General features: G+C 42.9%; 1 protein-coding gene and 1 long non-coding RNA gene across 5 annotated transcripts in view; one reads left to right on the forward strand and one right to left on the reverse strand.

The window, feature by feature from the left end:
- hdac11 (histone deacetylase 11) overlaps positions 1–25,648 on the reverse strand; it is a 160,381-nt gene that overhangs the window by 130,174 nt on the left and 4,559 nt on the right. For 2 of the 4 annotated variants that reach the window (XM_050038793.1, XM_050038792.1), the window contains 2 exons: positions 10,847–10,947; positions 8,519–8,635 (listed from right to left, as the gene is read on the reverse strand). In XM_050038793.1, coding sequence (XP_049894750.1) covers positions 8,519–8,635; positions 10,847–10,947 — 218 coding nt within the window. Of the gene's footprint in view, positions 1–2,750; positions 2,975–8,518; positions 8,636–10,846; positions 10,948–25,648 lie in introns of those variants that run through there. The other 2 variants (XM_050038795.1, XM_050038794.1) reach the window with 2 other exon arrangements.
- LOC126386455 (uncharacterized) lies at positions 3,549–5,248 on the forward strand. Its single transcript, XR_007569508.1, has 2 exons — positions 3,549–3,989; positions 4,027–5,248. It is a non-coding gene; the product is annotated as an uncharacterized LOC126386455 (long non-coding RNA).

The raw sequence follows: 25,648 nt of genomic DNA on the forward strand, positions 1-25,648 counted from the left end.
AATATTTGGCTAAGTCAGCAACTCCCCCTACTGGCCACACAGAGAATCAATACATACAACCTCAAAGAGCAGCCCGGCATGTTTTACCCATATTTGGTTTTTAATCTGAAATGGTAGCAAATTCAGCTACAAGAGCAGCCGGGGATTGATTTACACTTAATATTTAAAGTGATATAGTACTAAGTTGGATGCCGAATGTCATCTAGGCAAACTAAAAGTAACAAAATAAACCAATCATTTACTGTAAACACAATCTGCTTTATTATTTTTTGTTTGAAATAAACTGCAACACAGAGGTGACAGTGGGCACAGTGGATGGAGCAAAGGATGGAGATGGACCTAAGATGAAAAACAACAACAAAAGCTAGTCATTTTAGATGTCAAATTACACTTGAAAATTCTGCTGCTTATTTTCTAAATAAAATAGTACAGCTAGAGCTTGTAATAAGAAAACAATCTGCCAGTGGAACAACTGAAAATTGCTTGAGACGTTTTGAAATAATATGCATTTGTCTAAAAACATGTCCCTTTTTCATGAGATTATGTCTTATATTAAAAATTATTCATCTCAGAATGTTCTGCAGTACACTGAGCAATTACAAAGGCGGTTTTGTTGTTAACTTACCAGGTAGAGCTGAGGTTGCAGCAGACACAGAGGGGACAGTGGGCACAGTGGAGGGAGCAGAGGATGGAGATGGACCCAAGATGAAAAACATGTCCCTTGTCATATGATTATATCTTATATTAGTATATCTTAATGAGACAATCTGACTAGAAATTAAATATATATGGTGACAGTTTTTCCCTCACCTGATTCATTAGCCTTGGCTGAGCCTGAGGAGGTGGACTGCCCCTGGGCTGAGCCAGTGCCTCCTCCAAAATACTTTAACAGTGCTCCTGGGGAAGTTTCATATAACTTATGACCATAATAGGGAGTTGATGTAAGAAGGAATATGTTTATTTACTCACATAAATTACTATGCTCTGCAGCAAACAATTGCAAACAACATATCTCAAACTATAAGTTAACTAAGTTAATTCATTAACGCAAAAACATATTGCTAGCAAATGTCACCACGTTTGTAATTAACGTTAGTTGTTATTAAACATCTATCAAACGTTATCAAAAACATTGTTTTGATGCCCAAAAGTGACCCAGAAAATATATGTATATATATATATATATATATATATATATTTATTATTATTTTTTTTTTGGTATATATATATATCAACTTATTCAAAGTATTACACAAACACAAAAACGTTAGCTTGAATAGTAAGCTATATAACAGTAAAAGAGAAATTTCTCTAGTTTTGAACTAATGTTAGCTAGCTAATTTGCTATTATAGGCTAACGTAGTTGGAACAAAATATCAACAATAATTAGGGACTTTCCTAATTTGAGGAAACTTTTCAAAATCTCCTTGACACCAAACTTTACATTACCAAGACATGCAAACATACCTTTATATTGTTGTTTTTTTCTCCTCTTCCTCTTTCTTCCTTTTTATTTCTTCTGCCCCTGAAGGGTATGTCCTTTTTTGCGACATTATCAGGCCTTCCACCTGCTCCTAGCTCCTTGGATGTGCAGTGCGCACTGCACAGCTGGAGCCTGGATGACACGTTACTAGCGGAGCTTTGACATTTAGAGCAGAGAGGCAGTAGGAAACTACACTCTGTTAACATAATATTGTCTTTTTGTACAAGAACGTACATTTGATAATATATGAATCATCCTCACTCACACATGGAACAAAAATAATTAATTTTTTCTTTTTTTAAGTTAATTGCTCTTGGGGGCCCCCTAGTGTTCATGGGGCCCTAAGCAGGTGCTTAGTTCGCTTATGCCTTGGGCCGGCTCTGCTTGCAGTAATTTGGCCAGGTTTACAGTGAATCAGCGTAACATTTATTTAATACATATATAACGTTAACGAATAATTTGAAGCAAATCAATTGACCTGAATTAAGATTTTCATGTAACTTTAGTAACAAGTTTTTTATTTGGATGTCACTTGATTTGAATAAGCTAGTTAATAAGCTAAGTCCCATTTAACGGTAATGTTAGTGTTCTTTCTTACCATGAATGTTTTGTTGATGCCAAATAAGAAATTCGAGTTAGTAGTTGAATTTGCAGTGTACATAACGGCTGACATTAAAGACTATATCCTAGAACCCACACCGCTATTGCAACCAGCGCGCATATTTATGATTTTGACATTGATAAAAGTCCAAAGGGGACTGAAATGTATCTGTAACATTAACGTTACTGTTATCAACAGCGCATTGCGAGATTAGGCTCTAGAACATGATAAAGAAATGTAGAGATTGTGAAAGAAAGGCAGTGTTATACTTGTTACAAGATGTTAATTTCTTTCAGTACATCACCGGTGTTGAGGTCATGGCCACTTGAGATGTCTCCACCAAGCCTGCTACACACAGCAGAAACTGTAAGTACCAGTTTTGGCTACTTGACTTTCGACAGCTAATATTACATTGTCTTCCAAGGACAATAAGAAAGCATTTCAAAGACTGTCATTTATATTTTGAGGTGCTGCTCCCTGTTTTATTTTATCCTACAGATGTGACATAATAGTATTGTCAACAAAAAGAAGTGATTTACCCTTTATATTGAACTTTCTGTTTTTCATTACCTAAAGCATTTATTACACTCATTTTACTTTCATAGGCACAATGTGGATCATTGATGACAGCTATGTCCGGTGTGGTGTCCAGAGAGCTGCAGAGACCTTGGGTAGCACCCTCAGCATGCCGGGCGTCCGTGTCTGCTGGTGTGGCTGGGGTGGACTGCAGTGGAGAGGCCTTCTCTCCTTCTTTTCCCACTGCCTGCGAGGAAGAGCGGCACCAAATGTCCTCATCATCCACTGAGCTGGCAATGACATGGGGAAGGTCAGCAGTGTCAAGCTGGTCAGCATGATGAAGGAGGACCTGCACCAGCTTCACCTCCAGCATCCTGGCATTAAGATAATATTTTCTTCATTGGCCCAAAGGTGCAGGTGGGAGGCTGGTGGCAATCCAGCAAAGATTGATAAGGCCAGGAAATTTGTTAACAGTGTTATGGCTACATTTGTTCATAGTTTAAATGGTGCCATAATTGAGCACCCTCACATCAGACACACTCATCTCACACCTGGGAGAAATTATATGTTTTTAAATAAATTAGTTGTCTTAAAGACCACCTCCAAACGCAGTGAACTGCTTACAGTTGGCAGTGTCACTGCTTTCGAATTTGGCCTTTAGGACACATTTTGTTAGGCCTGAACATAGCCCAGGCTGTCATGGCTAATGTTGAGTTTTTGATATTCTTTGTTTGTTAAAAAAACAAACATCTGTAGCTATAACGCTGTTACCACCTCTGCTCTTCCTCATCCCTACAATCCCACCCTTTATCCCCTTTTCCCCCTACCACCCTATGTACTCTGCAGCTCTCTGGGCCCATGCTGGGCATGGCTGTTACCACTTTCACAGGCTCAGTCTGTTTTGACTAAAGGGGTATTGACTTTTTTTGCTATGTCCTTTTATTTACTAAAGGGGTATTGACTTTTTTTGCTATGTCCTTTTATTTAAAACATTCAGTTCATTTTTAACTTAATAAATTCTATTTACATTTGCACTCCTTTTGTCTTTATTACTGACTGAATTTTGTATTTCACAATCAAATCTAACTGTCAATTGAAAGGACAAGCAAATCATACACTACAGATAAAACATAAAGCATTAACGTTTAAAACTGACATTGACAAATAATTAAGCAGTCCATTTCTGTGTGGGCCTGATAATTTTAACTTTGTTCTTGAAGATAACTAAGCACCTTACACCCAGCAGCAGAGCCTGAGAAGATTTTGGAGAGTAACCTTTGTTTGCTGCTCTGTTAGAAGTCTAACACAGAAGAATGTGACTGGATAAAAGGGCTCAAAGTGAAAAACAAAGAATTAGCTGGGCACAATAGTTTTGAAGCCCCCAAGGAGGTATCACTTGTTCGCTATGTTGCCAACCCCCAAGGAGGTATCACTTGTTCGCTATGTTGCCAACTCTGAGAGGGTCTTCCTCAGGCAAAGGTAACGTGACGTTTTTATAGTGAGGCAAATCGTAATACACAATTGGCTGATTATGTTTCTTTTTTTTTTTTTTTAGCCTTACTATATAAGCCTAAATACCGAGCAATACCCACAGAACCTTCTCATATGTCAGAACGTCACAAATAAATGATACCTCCTACGGAGCTTAAAACTATTCAGAGTGCAGATATTTCCTTGTTTTTCACAAAAGGAGAATAGATTCTCAGTGAATTTTCTTCATTTGTCTTAAAGAAATGTTCAAACAAAACCAGCACATAACATCAGCTTTTCATTTTGTTTTTACATTCTGCTAAGATAAATGCAAACTTGGGTAAATGTTAAGACATAAATGAAAACATTAAGATACCATTAATATTTATTATATTTTGTTAATGGTTTAAATCATCACTATATTTCCAATCATCACAGGAAACTGATGAATAGCAGCTTACAAAAAATGTGCTTTTACTCGAAAGTAAATTTTGTCTGATCCATTTTATATAACAAAAATTATAACCATTACACAAAATAAAGTCAAAGCTTGCATTCATGAAAACATTCATATTAAAAAAGGTTACAAAAAGTACACAGTAACAGTAATTATAAAACCTATGGATTAGGACGCAGTGTCAAAAACAACCTCTTTACTGTGGAGTAAACATCACATTCGCCGAGGCGTTGTAACTTTCCTCAAGTGTCCTACATGAGAGAAAGATGACAGGTTAAAAACACAGGTAGAAAACATTGACTACAGCCTGTCTTGGTTAAAAGCCCACTCACCACCAAAATGATCTTATTGCTGAGTAAGTAGCTGTCATTCATAAAATAGTTTTGTGTTTAAGTTCTGTAGATATTCGACTTTATATTTGAATGTGATTTTAAATTTAACAGTGTACTACCAAGACAACTGGAGTATGAATGTACAGTATGCAATACATCCACATTAAAATAATTGTTGCTATCAAAAGGAAACTGAACTGTTCTCAAAGCTCCCTGCCACTGTGGAATCATGCTATGTTCGGCTGTCTCATTTTGAGAATATTTTTTTCCATTGGTTCTTCATAGACAGTGTTCACTGCACAGACAGGAAGTCTTGTTTGGAGTCCAGTTCTGTCTTCTCGTGTTGAGTGTCCACTGGTCCAGTCTGTCTGGGTCACCTAGAGGAAAACTTTACACAGACAAATAGATATTAAAAGTAACATATGTGTTAGGTTATCTACTTCACAGACTCCTTTACATGCAAACAATACAACTTAAATTACTTAAATATTCAACAGATCATTATCAATTTATTTTAGCAAAACAAAAAGGTGGTGGCCATCACAGTCCTCATATTCTGTCTGTGCATTATCTAGTGTTGTGTTGCTACAGGCCTATATCCTACACTAATCTTATTAATATTTTTCATGTGACAGTCAAATGTCACATTAGTTTTTTTTTTAGGGATGTCCCGATCCAATATTCGGATCAGTATCAGCCGCCGATATTAGCAAAAAACGTGCATCGGCATCGGATCGGACTGCATGGAAAAATGCCGATCCAAGAACTCCGATCCAGTTTTTCATAGAGTCCAATCCAGGTTTTCCGGCCAGCCCAGCGCTCCGCGATTCAAGCAGTCCATTCCAGTGATCCACTCCAGCACTTACTATCAATCCACCAGGTCAGCATGCAGACACACAGGAAACAGCAGCACCAGGCTGGCACTGACACTACAAAAATAACTGAAAAGGAAAGGCTGCATTGTTTGTTAAATGTCAACAATGTCTTGTGGTGTTAATCTATTTTTTATTTATCAGCGGGGCAAAGCACAAGTGTGTGGAGTCTTGCTGCTATTTTAATTTCAATGTTAGACATTTGAAAGATTTCTTGTGTTGATTTATTTTCTATTTATTAAGGGGCCAAAGCAGCCAAAGCAAACCAGCTATATTTTTTATTTAATGTTAATGTTCAAGTTTAAAGTTTCTTTATTTAACCCTGTTAACAATAAACAGGTCAGTTCTCATACCAACTGTTGTGGATCATTCTAACTAACCCCGATTAAGTAGTTCTTGTTAGAGTAATATCGCTTGATCAAACCTTTTCTAACATGACTGACAACAAAATAAGTGAATATGTATAATACGCGCTTGGATCGGATTGGTATCGGTATCGGCCAAAACTCAAGGCTGTAATATCGGTATCGGATCGGAAGTGAAAAAGCTGGATCCGGACATCCCTAGTTTTTTTTTAATTACGTTACACACCTTATTGTAATTTCACACAGTTCGCCACTTTATAATTTACATACACAAATATAGCCTTAATGTTACGTTAACGTTACACTGCTCATAAGACACATTTAACGTTAACATTGCATAACGTTAGCTAACTAACGTGGTGGACCTTTATTTTCAAACCTCACACAGAAGCCTTTTGTTCAAAATATTCTCTTCCTAAATGCCTAAATCCTAACACCTCTCTGTTAGGTTCTGACTTTGATGCATCCCGGATTGGCGTCTTGTTTGAAGGCTAACCGTTAGCTGGCTAGTTAGCTCGTTAACGAGCTAAGCTTGTTTTGTATTGTTTTGTCTGTTGCTCTGTAACTTGATGTGGATGTTGCTGCTGTGATACAGATCGCACTTAAAAATGAGACCTCTGGTCTCAACGTGATTTTACATGTCCTAAATAAAGGCTTAATAATATAATAATAAGCTGACAAGCTAGGTGGTGACCGCAGACACCGATACCCGCTAATTAGTGCTAACATATAAACATAAATAAAATAATACTAGAATTTCCTTATTTCACTTACCGAAAAAACTGGAGCACAGACTTCTTGGACGGTCTGTTGGTACAATTAATTGAACAGCAAGCCATATTACTCCAATATCTGCCTGAAAAATATATCCAAAAGGCACAAACACAGCTGAGAGGACAGGTTCAATGGCTTGAACATGGACACGAATTAGCTGAGACGATGCCGAGCAGACGGCTGAGTCTCCGCACAGTGGAGCCAGCGGCTAGTTAGCATGCTAGTTTACCCCCCCATAGTAAATATTGGTCTGTATGTGTGGGTTTTCTGTGTATTTTTATTTTGATGTCTGAGTTGTCTGTGTGGTGAATTTTGATGTCCAGAAAGGGTATGGATTGTTCTGTTTCCTCCTCGTGTGAATTTGATGTTCCCAGTGGTGTCTATGGTGTTTAAATGGTCCGTGAGTTTTTGAGTGTGTCCTGCTTTTATTTTTTCCAAAATGTCGTCCACATAGCGTTTCCACAGTGTGGGTCTGTATTCCTGTGATGTTATGGCCTTTTCTTCCAGATCCTCCATGAAAAAAACGCACATGATGGCAGAAAGCGGGTCCCCCATGGCAAATCCTTCCTTCTGTCTGTATGTTATGTTTCTGAACTGGAAATAAGTTGATGTGGCAATGAACTGAAGAAATTGAATGATGTCCTGAACAGTTAAGCTGGTGCGTCTCTTGAGTGTTCTGTCTGTTTGTAGCCGGTTCTGAACGATCTGTATTGTTGCTTGTACTGGTGTTTTGGTGAAGAGTGATATGATGTAATGCGATATGAATATTTTCTCTGGCCCTACTTTGATGTTTTTCCTCTGCTAGCTGTTTTGAGTTCTTGCAGTGTTGATCTGTTTGTCCTAAAACTGGTTTTATTATTTCTGCCAGTGCTTTTGATTAGTTGTATGTGACTGAACCAATGCTGTCTACAATCGGGCGTAAGGGTGTTCCTGTTTTGTGTATTTTTGGTGTGCCGTAAATCTTTGTGTATTTTTGGTGTGCCGTAAATCCTGGGGGTGACGTTGGCTGTAGGTATTAAATGGTTGTAAGTCTGCTTGTCTATTTTTTTTCCCATTTAGTAGTGGTTTTAGTAGTGCCTTGAGTTTATTTTTCGACAGCAGGTGGCGTGACAGGACGGTCACGCCTCCCTAATATCGGCTGATTGACAGATCAGCTGATAAAGACGCGTCACAACCACCACCAAGTGACACTTCTGAGGAAGGCAGAAGTTTCCACCAAAATATGTCAAGGTATGTAACATCCTAACATGTCTGAGATAAAAGAACAACTAAAGTCATTATCAGAAACTAAAGACATAATGAACACCACTGAACTATTAATTCACATGTATCACATAGACAGAACCAAATAAAAGCACAGGGTGAAGCTTATGATGCCGCTGTACATATTGCCTTTTCTCGGAGGACAGCTGTGAACAGGAGGTCAGAGCTCTCACAGCGTGGGCACTAAAATCAGCCGGCAGGTCCTCCCCTGCTGCAATGCGTCACCATATTTCAAAAACAAGACATAACTTCTCAATATCTAGAAAAATACAAACACTAATTAAAAAACTCAAGTCCTTTTAAGTCATCTGTCTCAAGTCAAAGTCAAGTCTCAAGTCATGAATACAAAGTCAAGGTCGAGGTAATGAGGCTCTAAAATACATACCATTATTGTTCCTCCAGTCTGTGTCCGCAAAGGCCTCAACACTTTCCGCTGCACCAGGAAATTAGGCAAAAACAGGAGAGGAGGGATTTCTGTGATTGTTGCCACCGCGAGAGACCACTAAAGGGAAAAAAGAACACAATTAGTCGCAGAGACCTCCTTCTGTGCAGTGACTATCCCTGATAAGGCAAAAAACAAAGCTGACTGAAGAAAAACATAATAATGCTGCCAGTGGGCTAAGTCTTGAGCCTTGACTCTCACATGAAAACAGGACAGCACAGTAGAAATTCAATTCAGAGCAAAGTACAAACAACTGAGCTACAGCCTAAATATAACTTAAGATGTCCTTTATTCCCTATCTGCCTGCCTGCCCACCCGCCTGTCTGCCTACCTACCTATCAACCTATCTACAAAGTAGAAGTGCAAAACCTCTTATTGATTCAAAAGAAAGGAGCTGAATATGTTTGACATGACTGATTTGAATGAGGACTAATTCCCCTGTAGGATAATCCACTGCGTTTAGATGAGAACTCTCTGCTCTGTTATTTCGCCTCCTGCATTGCAACATTAGAAGGCCAATGTGAAATAGAGGGAACAATTAGCAGGGAAAATCCCAGAAAACAAACTCTTCTTCTTGGATCACATTGAAACTATTATTAAATGTGAACAGTAACATTTACTAATTGTTTTATGACAAATCCATTCATGCTGGCCAGTATGCTGGTTCATCCGGTAAACCGGTTGTAAGTATCCATATGATATGACTTTTTCATATACAGGCATATCGGCACATAGCAGAAACACGTGTTATAACTCTTCTACGGGCAGCCCTATTAACTGCGTACCCTTCGCACTAATGGTTAACTGTATAACACAGAAATTAATAATCCAAAACTTACTCTCCAAAAGGGCAAAACACCATGCCACACAACAATGTGTGACACCTAAACAATTTGTAACACACATTTTCAAAATTACACTGCTGAACTGCATGTTAGGCACTTAGCATAACAGTTCTTTAACAGCTGGAAGAAACTCCGTCGTTCAGTAACATTATATTTAAGAACAGAAAAGAGAGATGGAGGATGAAGAAAGGGACCACAAGACCAGAGAGGTATCAGAAGAACTTGTGCCCAAGAGAGGAGCTGAGTCAGCTGTTTGGAAGCTTTATGGTCTTAAAAAATCTGACTCGCATGAGCCTGAAGGAAAAAAACCCCATAAAAAACACTTCAAAGACGACACAGCGGAGCTTACCAGTAACATTAGCTGCACGTCTCCAGACACCATAGTTAATAGGAGTTTAGAATACACTTTAATCATTTTAATTGTAGCAACATCATATCCTATATTATTATTCTATTGGTTAAGTTTAATTTGCATTTTCAATATTAATAACTTATATTATTTAAAAGATCAATACATGGCATGTACGCATGTATGTATGTATGTATGCATGTACATGGCAGTATTGATACATATTGCCATGCAAAATATCATGATACTATGCTGTACTGATTTTTTTCCCCCACCCATAATGGTTACTGCCAGAGTCAGAGATGACAGAGACACAACAGATCCTCCTGCTTCCCTGACGTCAGTGGTGTTGCAACATGTTACATAAACAAGTCACGTAAACAACAACGGTGTCTGACAGAAGTACTACAGTGTGCCAGCTACGCTAGTGAAACAAAAGTCAAAATAGCGTTTTGTAGGAGAGGAAACTGAGGAAGCTGTAACTGTAAAATACCCTCTGTCATTCAGTGGCTGTTGTTTCTGTGTTCTCAAGTTTTTCAGTTGACTAGTGACATAAATTATTATTTTTTACATTTACATATGAAAATTTAATATAGCCTATGGCAAATACCATGCAGTGTGTAGAATACCTATCACTCCACCCGGCTCAGTCTTGGCAAGGTGCTGAAAAACATAAATGTACCATGCAGTCTAACTTTTTAAACAAGATCAGCTGATCCTTACAAATCAACACTTGTTAGTCTAACAGCAACATAGCCATCAGTGCCTAAAAAATATTTAAACCAAAAATCAAATTGAATCGTGATCTTCAAAAGTGTAATCCAACCATGGATTTAGGGAGTCGTGATTGATCTTGTATGATGATATTAAAAAAAATTACAAATTGTTCATAATACTGCCCAGCACTAAAATCCTTTTAAAATCCTGATGGTTGCCTCAGCTCCTGAGTCATGCATGTTAGACTCAGTGGAGATGTAGAAAAAGAAATGAGGAGATGAAGAACTGTGATGAAAATGCCATGCTGTCATAATGATAGATTCACTAGAGGTTTGCAGTGTTGAGGGAAAACAAAGCAACCTTTAATCTGTTGAGGTAGCGTTTGGTGTGAACCACCAGCAGATCTTCTTCAGTAGCTTCACGGGCTTCCACGATGTTTCCATCAGTGACGAACTGCTCCTCTGAGACAAAGGCATTGTTTGATTAGACTCACATATGGCAAACAGGCTTGAGACTGAAAAGATAATACTGTTTTTATTGGAGATTTTACTTCTCAACAACTTTAAAAACACTAACGTTGCATTTCAAATAGGTTGAAAAATCTAAAACTTCCAGGTAAGAAAAACACTGAACCATGGATACTCAACTTGCTTTGCCTAGAGGCCACTTTTACAAAATAACAATGATAAAATAACAAAATACTGTAATAATATAAATTCATAAGATTTATCAGTATGTATAATAAATGCCTGTTTTCAACCTTTCGAAGTTTGCTGTACATAGTGGTGTTCGAGGATTTGAGGATGAGTTGAGTATCACTGCACTACAGTGTCCAGCCCTACAGCAACTAACAAGCCATTCTCTCTCATGGATTTAAACAGAAGAAAAATTCCATGTCCTCAGTTTAGTATTGAGTGGGCATGTGTTTTACTGAAATACCACCATCACTCATTTAAACTGCATGAACTCAAAAGGAGAAGCACCAAATCGAAATCCACCAATACATTGCCATAGTCAATATTATTTTAGCTTATCACTAACATATACCTGTGTTTGCAGTACATAAATGGCAAAGATGTTTTAGAGGTGATCCGAAAGTCAGACCACCCTATTTCAATGATCCATAGTGCATGATCTGTAGTGCATGGAACAAGTACAATTAGGTCATGTCCAACTACACTTTGCTAGGTAAAATAGGACAACTTCGGCTTTTTTTCTTTCATCTTTATTTCCCCTATTGTGTTTTTGAAATTGGTCTAATATTTAGCAAGAGGGCAGCAGCTGGCAGCCATGGAACAGCTGCAATGTAAGCATATAGGGCAACTAAACACAGTCAGTGTATCTCCATTAAAAGTACTTATTTTCACCACTGAAAGGCTCACATTGTTAATGTAAGTGTCTGAAGTGTCTCTTTACCTTTCACTTGATCTGGTCTGTTTGTTGTTGCCTCGTTAGGCGGAAGTCTCATTCAAAATATTGCGAGATGTGACTTGTTGCAGGAAGACAACGGTGTGTGTGCTACCTCAGACTCAGAGCTCAGAGGGTGTGCCTTCTCTATAGAGAATTAACTCTCACAGGGGTGATAGCAACAAAATCCTAAACCTAACATTTTTTTCAGGTTGAAGCATGAGGAATTGATTTTTAATCAATTAATTTAATTACATTTTTGGACTTATTTGATATAATTTCCTGAAATCTGGTGCAGTTTGGGGTGCCTGGCTATTGATGGGCAATACATTCATACAGAGCCAACATCCTGCATTTCAGGGCTCGGCATTAACAAGTATGAGCTGAGCTTTCAACAGAGTGATGTAATAACACAGGGTTTGGGCTTTAACTGCCCCATAACTACAGACTTCAGGGCCTTAACAATGACTCTAAAGTCAAGTTAACTTTACACCGCTAACTTTTTGCACAGATTCACAAGGGGCTGCAAGATGGTGAATGACAAATCATGTTCTGCGATGAAGGAGCACACGCTTACCTGCTGGTCGACAACACAATCTGTCATCAACGCCGGTATATCAGCGGTGACTGCAGCTCCCGGTAAATGCGTTACGTGCTTTATTGCACGCACAGCGGCTTTATGACCGGGGTCTAATTCATGCCATGATAGGACTTTCTTGCCGCTGGTTGCATCCATCTATGCCTATCTCTTCTACCCACGCCCAACGCCATTTATTTTTCCTCTATTAGTCCTTTATTGACTATCTGGAAGGTTTTCCCTGGGTTTCATTAACCTGCTTTCCATCTTTATGAGAGTGTCTACGACATGAGCTCCACTTGAATCTGAAGTTGGCTCTGAATCAAGTTTGTTCCTCCCCCCAAGACCCACCCCCGCTCTACTTCTGATTGGTTAGTAGCCTAACTTTGGTCTGGCTGGAAGCGAAAGCTTGGTTGAGAGCGAGAGGTCTCCGTTTAAAGCTCTTCTACCAGAGCCCGTCTATTGTCTGCGACACACGCATGTATCCCACATCAATTTTTATTTATTTTTTTTCTCGCTGATCACCGGAAATCCGGCATGGTGCCTACACTTCAGTACAGAGTCAATGCCAACACGCAAAAAACGGAAATCCGGCATGGTGCCTACACTTCAGTACAGAGTCAATGCCAACACGCAAAAAAATGCATCGGTACCTAGTTTTTTTCGGCACCGTAAGTACCGGATACAACTTTGCCCTCAGCGGGCCATGTTGATTCCTGTCGGAACTGACAGGGGCAGTATACATACGTCAGTCGGTGTCGAGAACAAGCGACGAAGAAGAACGCCGGTTCTCCATCGTCTTTGCTAGAAACAATGGCTTTTACACATGCTGCTGGAGCCACAACACCTCGGCTTGGCAAAAAGTCAGGTAGAAGTAGAGTGTGTGGAGAGGATCTCATTTAGGCCTCATTTACATCGCAAGCGATGCGTTCGCGTAGCCCTCGCGAATGGTCGCTGTTTACTCGTGATTTCATTTCGGCGAGCATGTTATCAGGTTAGAGCATTCACACTGCATCCGCTCTACCTTCTGCTCAAGTCGTGCTGCTTTCGCGAGCAAGCTCGAAAATAGAAGAGACGCCAATTTTTTGCACGAGTCGCGAGCGAATGGTCGCGGTATTCAACAAAAAACATGAGATTGCGTATGTTGTGACCTCTCTCGGCCACCGCAGACATCTCCCCCTTGACCAAGCCAGACCTGACAGGCACATGTTTCATGTACTTACCCATTTGTAGTATAAATATTAATTATCCAAGCGTTGGAATAATCACTGGCGCGCGAACCTGTCCACCCTGAGCTTTGGGTCCAAACTCACTTCTTCTTCTTTGGGGTTTATTGGAGCACTACCACCACCAACTGTTCGGGTGTGGTTTGTTTTTTGACAGGACAGCAGCGGCCACTGCGCGACGTGTCTGTTCGGTGTTGGTGTGAATACACGTGTGCTGCCGCAACGCTTGTGGATCGCTTGCGGTGTAAATGAGGCCTAGAGTTAAAGTTTGAAACAGTTTTAATAAAGTAGTGAATTTAGAAATACATGAGTTCTGTTTTTCGATTTTTATTGTGTTATCGAATGAGTATCACTGGTATTAAAGTTAAAGTTAAAGTTCCACTGATTGTCACACACCTGAGTGTGTGAAATTTGTTCTACGCATTTGACCCATCCACTGAGGGAGCGGTGAGCAGCAGCGGTGCCGCACTCGGGAATCATGTGGTGATCTAACCCCCCATTTCCAACCCCTGATGCTGAGTGCCAAGCAGGGAGGCAATGGGTCCCATTTTTATAGTCTTTGGTATGACCCAGCCGGGGATCGAACCCACGACCTCCCAGTCTCAGGGCGGACACTCTACCACTGAGCTGGTATTGGTATCGACCACCGGAATTCTGGTATCGTGACAAGCCTAACTACTATGATAGCATCTACATTCCTATAATAAGTACTACAGAAAATTGTACAAAGCAGTTCACATTATATTCTTATAATTCTTCCAGCGATGACAGTGAGGTAGATGATTATTCCCATGTAAAAATACTCATTTTCCTAACTCTTACTGATGTGTTGAACTGAAGTTAAGATGCATTTTCATCACTGATACTTGAGTAGTTGGTCATTAATGATCAAAAGGGGGGACATGTGCTGGTAATTTTGTCTATGCTTACATTGTTTCATTCTTCTTCAGTTTGTAAGTGTGTGACCTTTGCATTCCCCTTTGTAAACATCTGTTGTTACTTGACATCATCAAGAGATTTACATTCACTATAATCTCGCCTTCAAAAACAGTCCATTGACTGTCTAACAGATACAGCCGATTACCTAACATGTTGCAACAGGTATGTTCCCCTGATATAATCAAGAGAACATAATTAAATCAGGAAAGCACAAGAAAGCTACAATTGATTTCTCATCATCTTCTCGTCTGAGTGCAGGTATAAAGATGCCCTGTATTCAATGTTCTGAGCACAACCTCTGAGCTCTGAGCTCTGAGCTTGAGGTTGTGCCTTCTCGATAGAGAATAAACTCCCGTACATAAAGCTATCCAGTCTTGCTTGCTGACTCCCAAGCAGATCAGCTTAAAATTGCCACAACAAATTCATTTACAAATGCTGTTTAAATAATATACTCATAGTGATCAAGCAGTCCATTTACGGTGTTCATTTAGGATCTTTTCATACATGATAACACATGGAAAAAATAAAACAATTCTATTTCCGTTCTATTTGTCTTTTTTTTTTTTCTTTTACTTTACTCCTATGCTAGTTTGCCTCACAGCTACACGTTTGCTTCCAGCTGGCTACCTGAAGCTGCTTGCTATGTGCTCATGAAAATCATAACAGGCAAAAGAAAGTCATTCTTTCTCCTGGTAAAACATAGTCTCCTCAAAGCTTGTGCACATGTGGATTGATAATGAAACAGCCGCACTGTGTAGGGAATCTACTGGGTATTTTAAAAAGCAGAGATATATTTTTATATATTTGTTGAAATTTGTGATACTACGTGTCACACGGGGAGAGCAAAATGTTGTGATCTAGGCACCAGTGCTATGTTATACATGGTAGCACCATTTGCTGGGTCTTAAGCCTTAACACGGGCCTGACCTTGTAATAGATCTCCAATTAAAGTATCAAATTGGCTATCAGATATAATTAATAATTACTAATAATAATCATTATGTTAAATAATGTGACTTAATTTACATTTAATCACCTTGTGGGGCGCCATTCCCGAAAAGGGAAAAATGACAACTATTAATTTGAAATTCTGATTGATAATTAAATTAATAACTATAACCAAAATTACTATATTAATAGTAAAGGCTGAAGGATTTCAGAGTTCTTTACGTCGAAAGCCAATTTGTAAGTGAGTCGATGTGAATGTGATATGTGTTGCAAAGGGTCTGGATTAGTGCAGTCCAATAACCTAGCTGCAAACAATCACAAAAATGACTAAATAAACAGCATTAAATCACAATAAAAAAGATAAACAGTCTTGCTTCGCTTGTACAACTGTAATAATGCTATGCCCAGTTGTTAAGTTACCAATCCTTGAATGGATGGAAGAAAGAGTTGCTTTGTGGTGTGCTGCTTTTGTTAGCCCGCAGAAGAAGGCTGGAAAGACCTGTGGTTCCACAAGCAGTCTTTGTTGTGTCCTTGCTCTGGAGGTGCAGACTCCGAGGAAGCCAGTCGCTCGGGGTCCTTGCAGAGTTAGACGCTGGGGTTCTAACCCAACTTAGTTCTCGTTGTTGCTGGATAGTCAGTTGCAAACCTTGTGTTTGCACACTAATTTCGCTGGTTTCCAGGTTCTGGCCCTGCTGAAGGCATGAAGATCAGGGTCCAGGAAAAGGGTGCAAGAGTCTGAGAGCAACCAATGGGGTTCATTTCCATTGCTACGCAGATGATACACAGGGCTAAATCGCCACTAAACCCTCAACTGCTCTTCCTCCCACCTCCCTCACCTCCTGCCTTGAGGACATCAGGAATTGGAGGAGCACGAACTTTTTGAAGCCCAACGGCAGCAAAACTAAGGCTCACTGGTTCTAAGAACACCCTGTCTGAAATCCACAGTACCCAAGTCCCACACATCATCATTGATAATTTCCCTGTACCCGTCTCCAGCCAAATCAAGGAGAGGGGTCTGGCTGCAGACCTCCAGTGTGGGGTCGCTTCCGGTGCAGCCTCCAGTCTCAGGCCGGCTCCAGTCTCAGGACCGGAAAAAAGGGTAGGTTACAAAAGGTAACCGTGGTTCTTTGAATAAAGGTCAACACGCCACCGTATGGGTCACTCTCTCTGAGGGTGATCTGTTTCAGGAGACAATGTAGCAAATTAATCACATTAACACCTCCGCCCTGCGGGCGCAATCGGAGCCGATATATACAGCTGTGCGATCGCCTGTTCAGTCTCTTTTCTCCGACTGAGGCCAAACCAGCCTTCTGAATGACACTGCAAGCTGGCGTGTTGACCTTTATTCATAGAACCACAGTTACCATCGTTAACCATCCGTTCTATTTCATATCAGGTCAACACGCCACCGTAAGGGTCAACAGTATACCAAATAAGGTCAGGCAGGAGGTGAAGTGAGGCAAAAAACACTCAGAACAACAGGTCGGTTTAGAACATATATATCGAGGAAAGCCTCAGGTTGTGATGAAACAGTCAAAGGCCGATGAAGGCCACCTGTTGTGAAATAAAACATTTTCAACTGAGAAGGAAACGGTCCCCATAAACAGAACCTCCTTAATCAATGAAACACAACCACCGGGTGAATACCAACCCTGAAGCCATGGTCCAGCATGGCTGGGACCACACAATTTACTGGCCTGAAGCCGTGGTCCAGTACGGCAAGGACCACACACTTCACTGGCCTGAAGCCACGGTCCAGCATGGCAGGGACAGCACAGTTCACTGGCCTGCTTCCAGAACGGCAGAGGCCATTGATGAAGCAAAATTTAGTCTGTCAAACCTTGCGAAGGTCCCAGAAGAGGCCCAACCGGCCGCCGCACAAATGTCCTCCAAGGGAGCCCCCTTGAAGAGCGCCCAAGAGGCAGTCATCCCTCTGGTGGAGTGGGCCACCAGCACCATCATAGGCCAGAGCTATGGCCTCGACGACCCAGCGGGCCAAACACTGTTTGGACAGAGCTTGGCCCAGCTTAGCTTCCCCATAGCACACAAAGCGCTGATCAGTCTGTCTAACGGGGCGTGTGCGGTCGATGTACACCCTCAGGAACCGGACCGGACAGACCAAGTGCAACTGGGCTGCCTCCACAGATTCATGGGGAGGAGGATGGAAAGGCTCCAGAACCAAGGGCCTCAACACAAAAGAGCGAGGGAGCACCTTCAGTAAAAAAGATGGATTAGGCAGGAGAGAGATAGCAGATCCCTCTCCTCCTAATCTCAGACAAGACGGATGCACAGACAGGGCATGCAGTTCAGAGACCCGCTTCGCTGAGGCCATTGCAAGGAGAAAGGCTGTTTTGAGGGAAAGAAGCTCCAGCCCCAAATTGGCCAAAGGCTCAAAAGGAGGCTCCGACAGAACCCGCAGCATCAACTGCAAATCCCATGATGGGACCATGTGGGACCTTGGTGGCCGTATATGCCTAGCCCCCTTCAAAAACCGGCTAACAAGGGTCTGTGAGCCCACTGTCCTACCCTCAATAGGGATACGACGGTCAGATATGGCCGCCACGTAGTCCCTCAAGGTGGATTCTGTCAGCCCTTTCTCCAATAGTGTCTGTAAAAATAAGAGGACCCCCCGTGTCCAACAGGAGACCGAGTTCCAGCCCTTTCCTGCACACCACTGGAAAAACCGTTTCCATCTACCAGCGTAAAGCACCCTGGTAGAGGGAGCTCTGGCTGCCTACAGGGTAACCATAACAGCAGGACTCAAGCTGCAGGGCGGGCCCCGTCTAGGGGCCAGACATGCAGCCTGTGAATCCCTGGGTTCTGGTGCCGGAGCTGCCCTTGAACCTGCAACAGCATGTCCGGCCTGACTGGGAGACACCATGGGGTTCCTGCCAGCAGCCTCTGCAAGGTCGCCATCCATGGCTGATGTGGCCAATCTGGGGCCACAAGCAGAACCCTGGCCTCCATCATCCCCACCTTGGCCAGAATGGCTGGTATGACAGGACAGGGAGGAAACGCGTACACAGCAGGCCCTGGGGCCACCGGCCTGCAAGAGCGTCCACCCCCAATGTTCCCACCGGCCCCGCTATGGAGTACCGCAGCGGGCAGTGGGTGGTCTCCAGTGAGGCAAACAGGTCTACCTGGGCCTCTCCGAATCGAGACCAAATGGCTTCCACAATCTGTGGGTGAAGTCGCCACTTCCCTGGCCTGGGGCCGCCCCTGAACAGGAAATCTGCTGCCACGTTCACCTCCCCCGGCAAGTGGATGGCTCTCAGGAACACACCCTGAGCATGAGCCCAGAGGAGGAATTTGTGTGCCAGGTTGTGCAAGGACCTTGACCGCAGACCTCCCTGGTGGCTGATGTAGGCAACCACGGTTGAATTGTCGGTCCGAACCAACACGTGCTTACCCCGAATCACGGGACAGAAATACACCAAGGCCCGATACACTGGCTCCAGTTCGAGCAGGTTGATGGGAGGCAAATCAAAGACACAGGGATAGCCCTCAGGCCATCCTCGTGGGGGCTCACCTTGTGCCCGGCAAGCCAACGCTGAAGCAACCCCAGAGGCACCACCTAGGATGCTGCCGCCATGAGTCCTAACAGCCTCCAGCCATGCTTCACTGTTATGTGCTCGCCCACAGTTAAATGTGACAAGCTGTCCATCAGCACCGCTGTCCTCTTCAAGGTCAGGACAGCTTTCATTGAGGTTGAATCTAGAACCAAACCTAGATATTCCACCGTCCTGGATAGAACAAGGCAACTCTTCTCCCTGTTCAAGGCCAGCCCCAGGTCTTCGAGGTGTTTCAACACCGTCAAGGTGTCGAGCCAGGCCTGCTGTTATGTTGGGGAGCGAACCAACCAATCGTCCAGGTAATTCAAGATATGAATACCCTGGCGATGGAGAGGGGCCAGCGCCACCTCCATGCACTTTGTGAAGGTGCGAGGGGACAAGGACAGGCCCAATGGGAGGACGATATACTCGTATGCCTTGCCTTGAAAGAAGAAACGGAGGTACTTCCTGTGGTCTCTGTGTACAGGAATGTGGAAGTATGCATCTCACAGATCCACTGTAGTGAACCAGTCCCCGTGCCTTATAGATGACAGAAGGCACAACAGATGGAGCATATGGAAGGGCAGGCGTTTCAGAAAGCCGTTGAACCCCTTTAGGTTCAAGATAGGACGGAGGCCTCCGTTATTCTTTGGGACCAGGAAGTAGGTTGAATAAAACCCTTGGCACATCTCGCTGCTGGGAAAGGGTGTTATTGCTCCCTTCTTCAGAAGGGCCAAGACCTCTGCCACAAGGGACTGACAATCTGTCATGTCGTTTAGGAGGGTAGGAATGATTCCGGAAAACTGTGGTGGTCTGGTTCGGAACTGGAGTCTGTACCCTGACTCCAGTGTATTCAGTACCCAAGGGCAGCGAGTACACTGGCGCCAGTGAGCAAGGTGCTGAGGAGTGAAGCGTGAAGCCGGAGGCCGATAACCGTCAGCGGCGGAAACGGCCACCAGCCGACTGGGGTCCGGTGCCCCCGAGATGGGTGGGTCCCCCTGCGGTCATTGCGAAAGGAACGCTGGCGAGCCTGGCCACCCCTGACAGGGGGCCCTCGGGTGGCAGGTTGCGGTGCCCTGGAGGCTGTAGAGACGGCTGGAAAGGACCCACGACCCCAGCACAAACGTGAGGCTGGTATATCCCTCACAGAGCGCGTCAGCTCCCTCGCCCTACGAGACTGCTCCAAGGCTGTCTCACAGGGTGGACCAAAGACTCTCCTGGCACCACTGGAGCCACCAGGACAGCAATGCAGTCCTGGTTGGACAAATTGGACTGGGACAGCCAGACTTGGCGGTGCGCCTGGACCATTGAGGCCATTGACTGTCCAAGGGCCTGAGCATGCGCACTGGTTCCCCGCAGCAACATGTCCGCTACGCGGAGCATCTCAGCCGTCTCACCACTTGGGGTTGCTGAAGCCACATCCTGCAGCAGGCCCTCCAAATAAAGCAGCAACAAGGAATTGGTGCACGCTAGCCTAGCTGCCAAAGCTGAGGCATGATAAGCTCAGCGGAGCTGGTTATCAGTTGCCCTGCAGCGCCTGTTAGGGTGATTTGCATCCCTGCCGGCCCTTGCCACAGCTCCTGCTAGCATAGCAAAGGTAGGCCCAACTTGGGGGAACTAGGAGCCCTCCACAAGGACTGCAATTCTGTCATAAAATCAGGGAGGGCAGGGAGCCCGTCTGACCTGCGTCGGCGCGAGCCCCTGTCAAATACTGAAGCAGCTGGAAGCAGAACTTGGCAGACCAGCTGGAAGCGTGCTGCTGCTCTCACAACCACAGCCCTATCAGAAGGGTCCATCGGCTCAGGCTCCGAAGCCTGCGAAGAACCATCCCCCAAATCAGAGAGCGACTGGACATCCTCCTAGGACTGGGGGTCATGCAGGTAGTCCAGATTGTCAGAGGCTGCAACAGAAAGCACATCTGGATCCTTATCCCAGACCTAGGGGGTTGGGCTGCTCATGTCACGCAGCCCCAAAGGGCGCTGAGCATGAACAAGCTACTGCAGGGTATCTTGCATTGCCTGCACCTGCAGCTGCCCAAACTCCACCTCCGGGCGCTTCCTCTTCCACGCGCGCCGTCTATCCACCAGCGGTGGGCCGCGCGCCGCCTCTGTCTCCAGCTCATCCTCATCCTCCGCCCGCTGATCACCTTGGCCAAGGGGAATTGATGGAGGGGGAAAAATATCGCCATGCACGTCCTGTGACATGGTCTGGCACGCCAAGACAGTCACTTGGATCTAGCAGGAAAATACAGGTGTGGATAAAGCCTCAGGCAGCGTACGACCTCGCGGCCGCAGCGGCTCCTCTCAGCTCGAAAAAGTAAGTATTTTTACTACTCACCTGGCCGAAGACCACAACAAACAATTTCAGCCACGTGAGGTAGCGTTTTCCCTCACAGGAAAAGAGGCTCCCCACAGCATCACACAATAAATATAACTCCAAAAACGATCCGATCATCCGCGCACTCTTCCTTACTGCAGCAACAAGCTGTTCCTGAAGGAAGAAGGCATATTAGTATTGCTACTGATAGTTTCACATAACATGTTGCAATCTGAAAACCATACTCATGAGCTCCAGGAGGAGAAAAAGAGGCTGAACAGGCGATCGCACAGCTGTATATATAGGCTCTGATTGCGCCCGCAGGGCGGAGGTGTTAATGTGATTAATTTGCTACATTGTCTCCTGAAACAGCTCACCCCCGGAGAAAGTGACCCATACGGTGGCGTGTTGACCTGATATGAAATAGAACAAACTTTTTTAGCGTCTCCCCAAGGACTCGGGTATTTTCGGCTTTTTATCATCATCGTGACAACAGTAGATGACTGATTTTATTTATCCAAATAAAGTTCTGAATGCACGGGTCTTGCATATGTTTGCCGTTTTAATTTACATCGTTATCAATATGTGTAAATCTAAAGCACGCAAATTACTGAATGTTACAAATGTTGATGGGCTGTTTGTTATTTTAAAGTTAGTTACGTCAACAGTGGCTAGCGTTAGCTCCTAAAGTTTTGTAGCAGTGGCTTTTTTTCTGCGGATAACATAAGCTAACTGTTTATATATAACTGTGTGTTCAGCTTTGTTCAACGTTTTTAGTTAAGAGTTTAGCACAGGCATAGGTCTTAAGATGTTGTTCATGTCCAAATGAAGATAAAATTAAGATTTAAAATTTTGCTATCGGTCATGCCGCTGGGTTTACTGGAATCAGAAGTTTTCACCCAGCGTGTAAAGGCCGTATAAGATAATGTTAATCTTATTTAAAATGAAATGTATGTACTATGAGCTTCACATCAGTTTTTCTGTGATATGAAGATGCATCACTCAATTATTCAGGCAGATGGAAGGCATACAGTGGAACGCTGCACAACTTGTTGTAAGCTGTTCCACTGCCCCCTTTGCCCTAAATATAAGCCCGGCCAACCTGCCAAGCTCCAGCGGCAACTTGATGTTAACATCAAAACGCCATCACATTCAAAGGTATGTATCTTTGTGTGTCTGTGTGTGTTCTTGTGTCTCGTTAGTCATTGGCTAATTTAAACCTTTTTTCTTGACTTGCTCTTAGACAAAAAAATCTGCAAATGCAATTTGAACTGCCGGAGTGGAGGACATTTTCATTGCCCTATGTGTGAAAGAAGCATTATTAGAAGGACAGACATGGAGGGACACCTGAAGGCTTGCCGAGGTGCCACAACATCCTCAGCTGCTGCTCAATGCGAGCCAGACCCTAGTCCATCAGACACATCTGCTACACCCTCTCCCCTGCCTCCACCATCCACCATTCCACACATCTCCTCCTCTGCAGGATTGACTGTACCGCCTCCCCAACAAGATACAAACGCGCTTGCTGTTCCCTCGGCACAGTTAACTAAACCTTCTGCCATCCCCTTCTCAGCAGACACACATGTCCATTTTAAACCTGATTCAGCAACAACTGTAGCCTCCTCACCACTGGTGTCAAGTTCAGCTGACATGTCTTCGGTCCCTACTGCCCAGGAGACTAAAACTCCAACAATAACCCTTGACATACTGCAAATGTCAAATTGATGATTGATGGCCTTGTAGGGCACGACTGTTGTTGCTGTGCTGAATAAAGGGCAACTGATTGATCATTTTTTCATTTTATGTGTGGTTTTTTAATCAAGCACCAAATAATTTACGTTGATTATACCATGAAGAGAACAGGTAAGTTAATGCATTTTAAGATAATAAATAGTTTTAAATATTCTTGCCCTTCACGTATGCTGACATTGTTATATATTTAGGTATAGTAAAAAATTTGATTGGCCTATATGTCTTCTAAAGACCTTCAGGTGTATTATGTATAAGAGTTAGGTGAAACCATATACAGAAATAGCACACAATAAAATAATGTATTTAACATGATAAATATTGTACATAAAATATAAAAAGCAGAGGCTAATTATGTTTATATGTTGATATGGTTTTAAGTAAATACTCCTGCCCTCTACATGTGTGCTGAGATTGCTTGCATAGTTAAAATATATAGCCTCATCCAGGGCAGGAATTTCACGAGGGCCACGAGGGCCATGAACCTCGTGCCCTCCTCATTTGGCCCTGTGCCCTTGAAAAAAATATCTGCCCTAAGGCCACAGTGGCCTTGATGCCCCGCCCGCACTGCCCCAGGTGATTTTGCGGTTTTCTCCTCTGCCTCTTTCCTGTCAACACGGCTTTGACACCTGCGTCTATTGAGAAAAAAAATGCTTTGACATTCTGGAGTCTTATTGGGCAACATCAAATGAGACGATGCGTACATCACCAGTGGGGGGTTTGATTCGAGCCTGGCATGAACCGCTCGGACGGGCGTTACACGAATCTATCACCGGCCAACCAGGAGACTTCATCAAACGCCCGGGCAGGGATCAGTACCGTAGTATTCACTCAGTATTGTGATGTCAAGAGGAATATTTATATTCCAGTCAGATATAATAGTGACTTTGTTGTTGTAAACATGACTGTTGCTGCCATGGACTGTATAAAACTATATCCTGTGTAGCTGACCTATAAGGAAACCATCAGGAGGTGAGGTGTGTGCATGTGTGTGTGGAGGAGAGGGGAGAGGGAGATGCTGGTAGAGAGATAGTGGGTCTCATTCATGAAAAGTGAGTAAATCTGTGTGTAGATTTGCACATAAAAGCCTACTCTACTAAAAACCTACTCCGGATTCAGGAACACCGCGGGAAACTCAGATTTGATCGTAAACACGTGTGTATGATCATGAACGCCAATCCATCGTAAAGTGACAGCGCGCTCCCGGTAATCAGCAATTAGCATAAATCCCCACCATGAATAGCCAATGACCACCATATAAGGAGGTGTAGGTGCATCCTGTCGACCTGTCAGTCATGGCATAAAGAAAGAGAGAGAAAGAAAAAAGAATTTTTCCGAAGCGGAGATCGAAATAATTTTGGGTGAAGTGGACTTAAGAAAAAACATTTTATTTTCTTCAGTTAGTAGAGGTGTGACAGGGACAGGCAAAGCGAAGGCCTGGAGGGAGGTAAGAGATGCTGTTAATGTTGTCTCCGTGGTACAAAGAACCATGTCAGAGGTGAAGCGTAAATGGTTTGATATGAAACTGGAGGCAAAGAAACGCATAAGCACACACACAAAAAAATACAGCAGCCACAGGAGAAGGAGGCTCACAGTCACAACTATCTGCTGCAGACGAGCGCATCACTGGCATAATTGGGGAGACCTCTCTGTCAGGAATTATTCCTGACGGAGACAGCGACAAGCCTAATACATTCTGAAAATCACCACTGATAGCGTAGTGGTCACCAAACAAGCAGAAGATTCATTTGTGGGGTTTTGAATGAAGTGGGAACGGGAAACCAGAGATGTTTTGTGCGTAATGGATAAACTCTAAATCAGTGATGGCTGTCAGAATGTAGAGCTATTTAACATTTATTTTAACAAATGATAAGGATAACATATAGCCTACAGCAGTTTTGTATGCATATTCAAATTATTTGAATCTTAATAGCCTAAAGCTCTGTTTTATACAACGTAAATTAAACATTTTCAAATCAGATTTATTCATTCAAATGATCAAAAAGCCACAAAAAACAAAACAAAACAAAAAAAACACATGTTGTCTCAAATAATTCTTTCAGCTGCCCCTGCTGAACCCAGGCACCGAGGCCAAAGAGGCTGTGATCCGGCTGTCCTTACGGATATTTTTATTATCATCATTCAACATGTAGAAAGAACATGTAATCTATTGAGTCAATTTACATAGATAATTCACAATCATGAACCTAATCTGGATCTTAAACCTGCTAATTGCCAACTAATTTAACTAAATGTGTTATATTTTTAATATTTTTGTCATGTTTAGATTATGTGTTTCAAAGGCATCTGTGTATTGTGTACATAACAAAGGGCAATACGAATTAAAATTGTAATTTCCAATAGTGACAAGCAATATCTATGTGCTTTACTAAATTTACACAAGCACTACGAGTGGTCAGGAGCAGGAGTAGATTTTGTTAGTAGCTAC

Source organism: Epinephelus moara, chromosome 24 (genome assembly GCF_006386435.1).
Source record: "Epinephelus moara isolate mb chromosome 24, YSFRI_EMoa_1.0, whole genome shotgun sequence".
In the NCBI taxonomy this organism is placed as follows: domain Eukaryota; kingdom Metazoa; phylum Chordata; class Actinopteri; order Perciformes; family Serranidae; genus Epinephelus; species Epinephelus moara.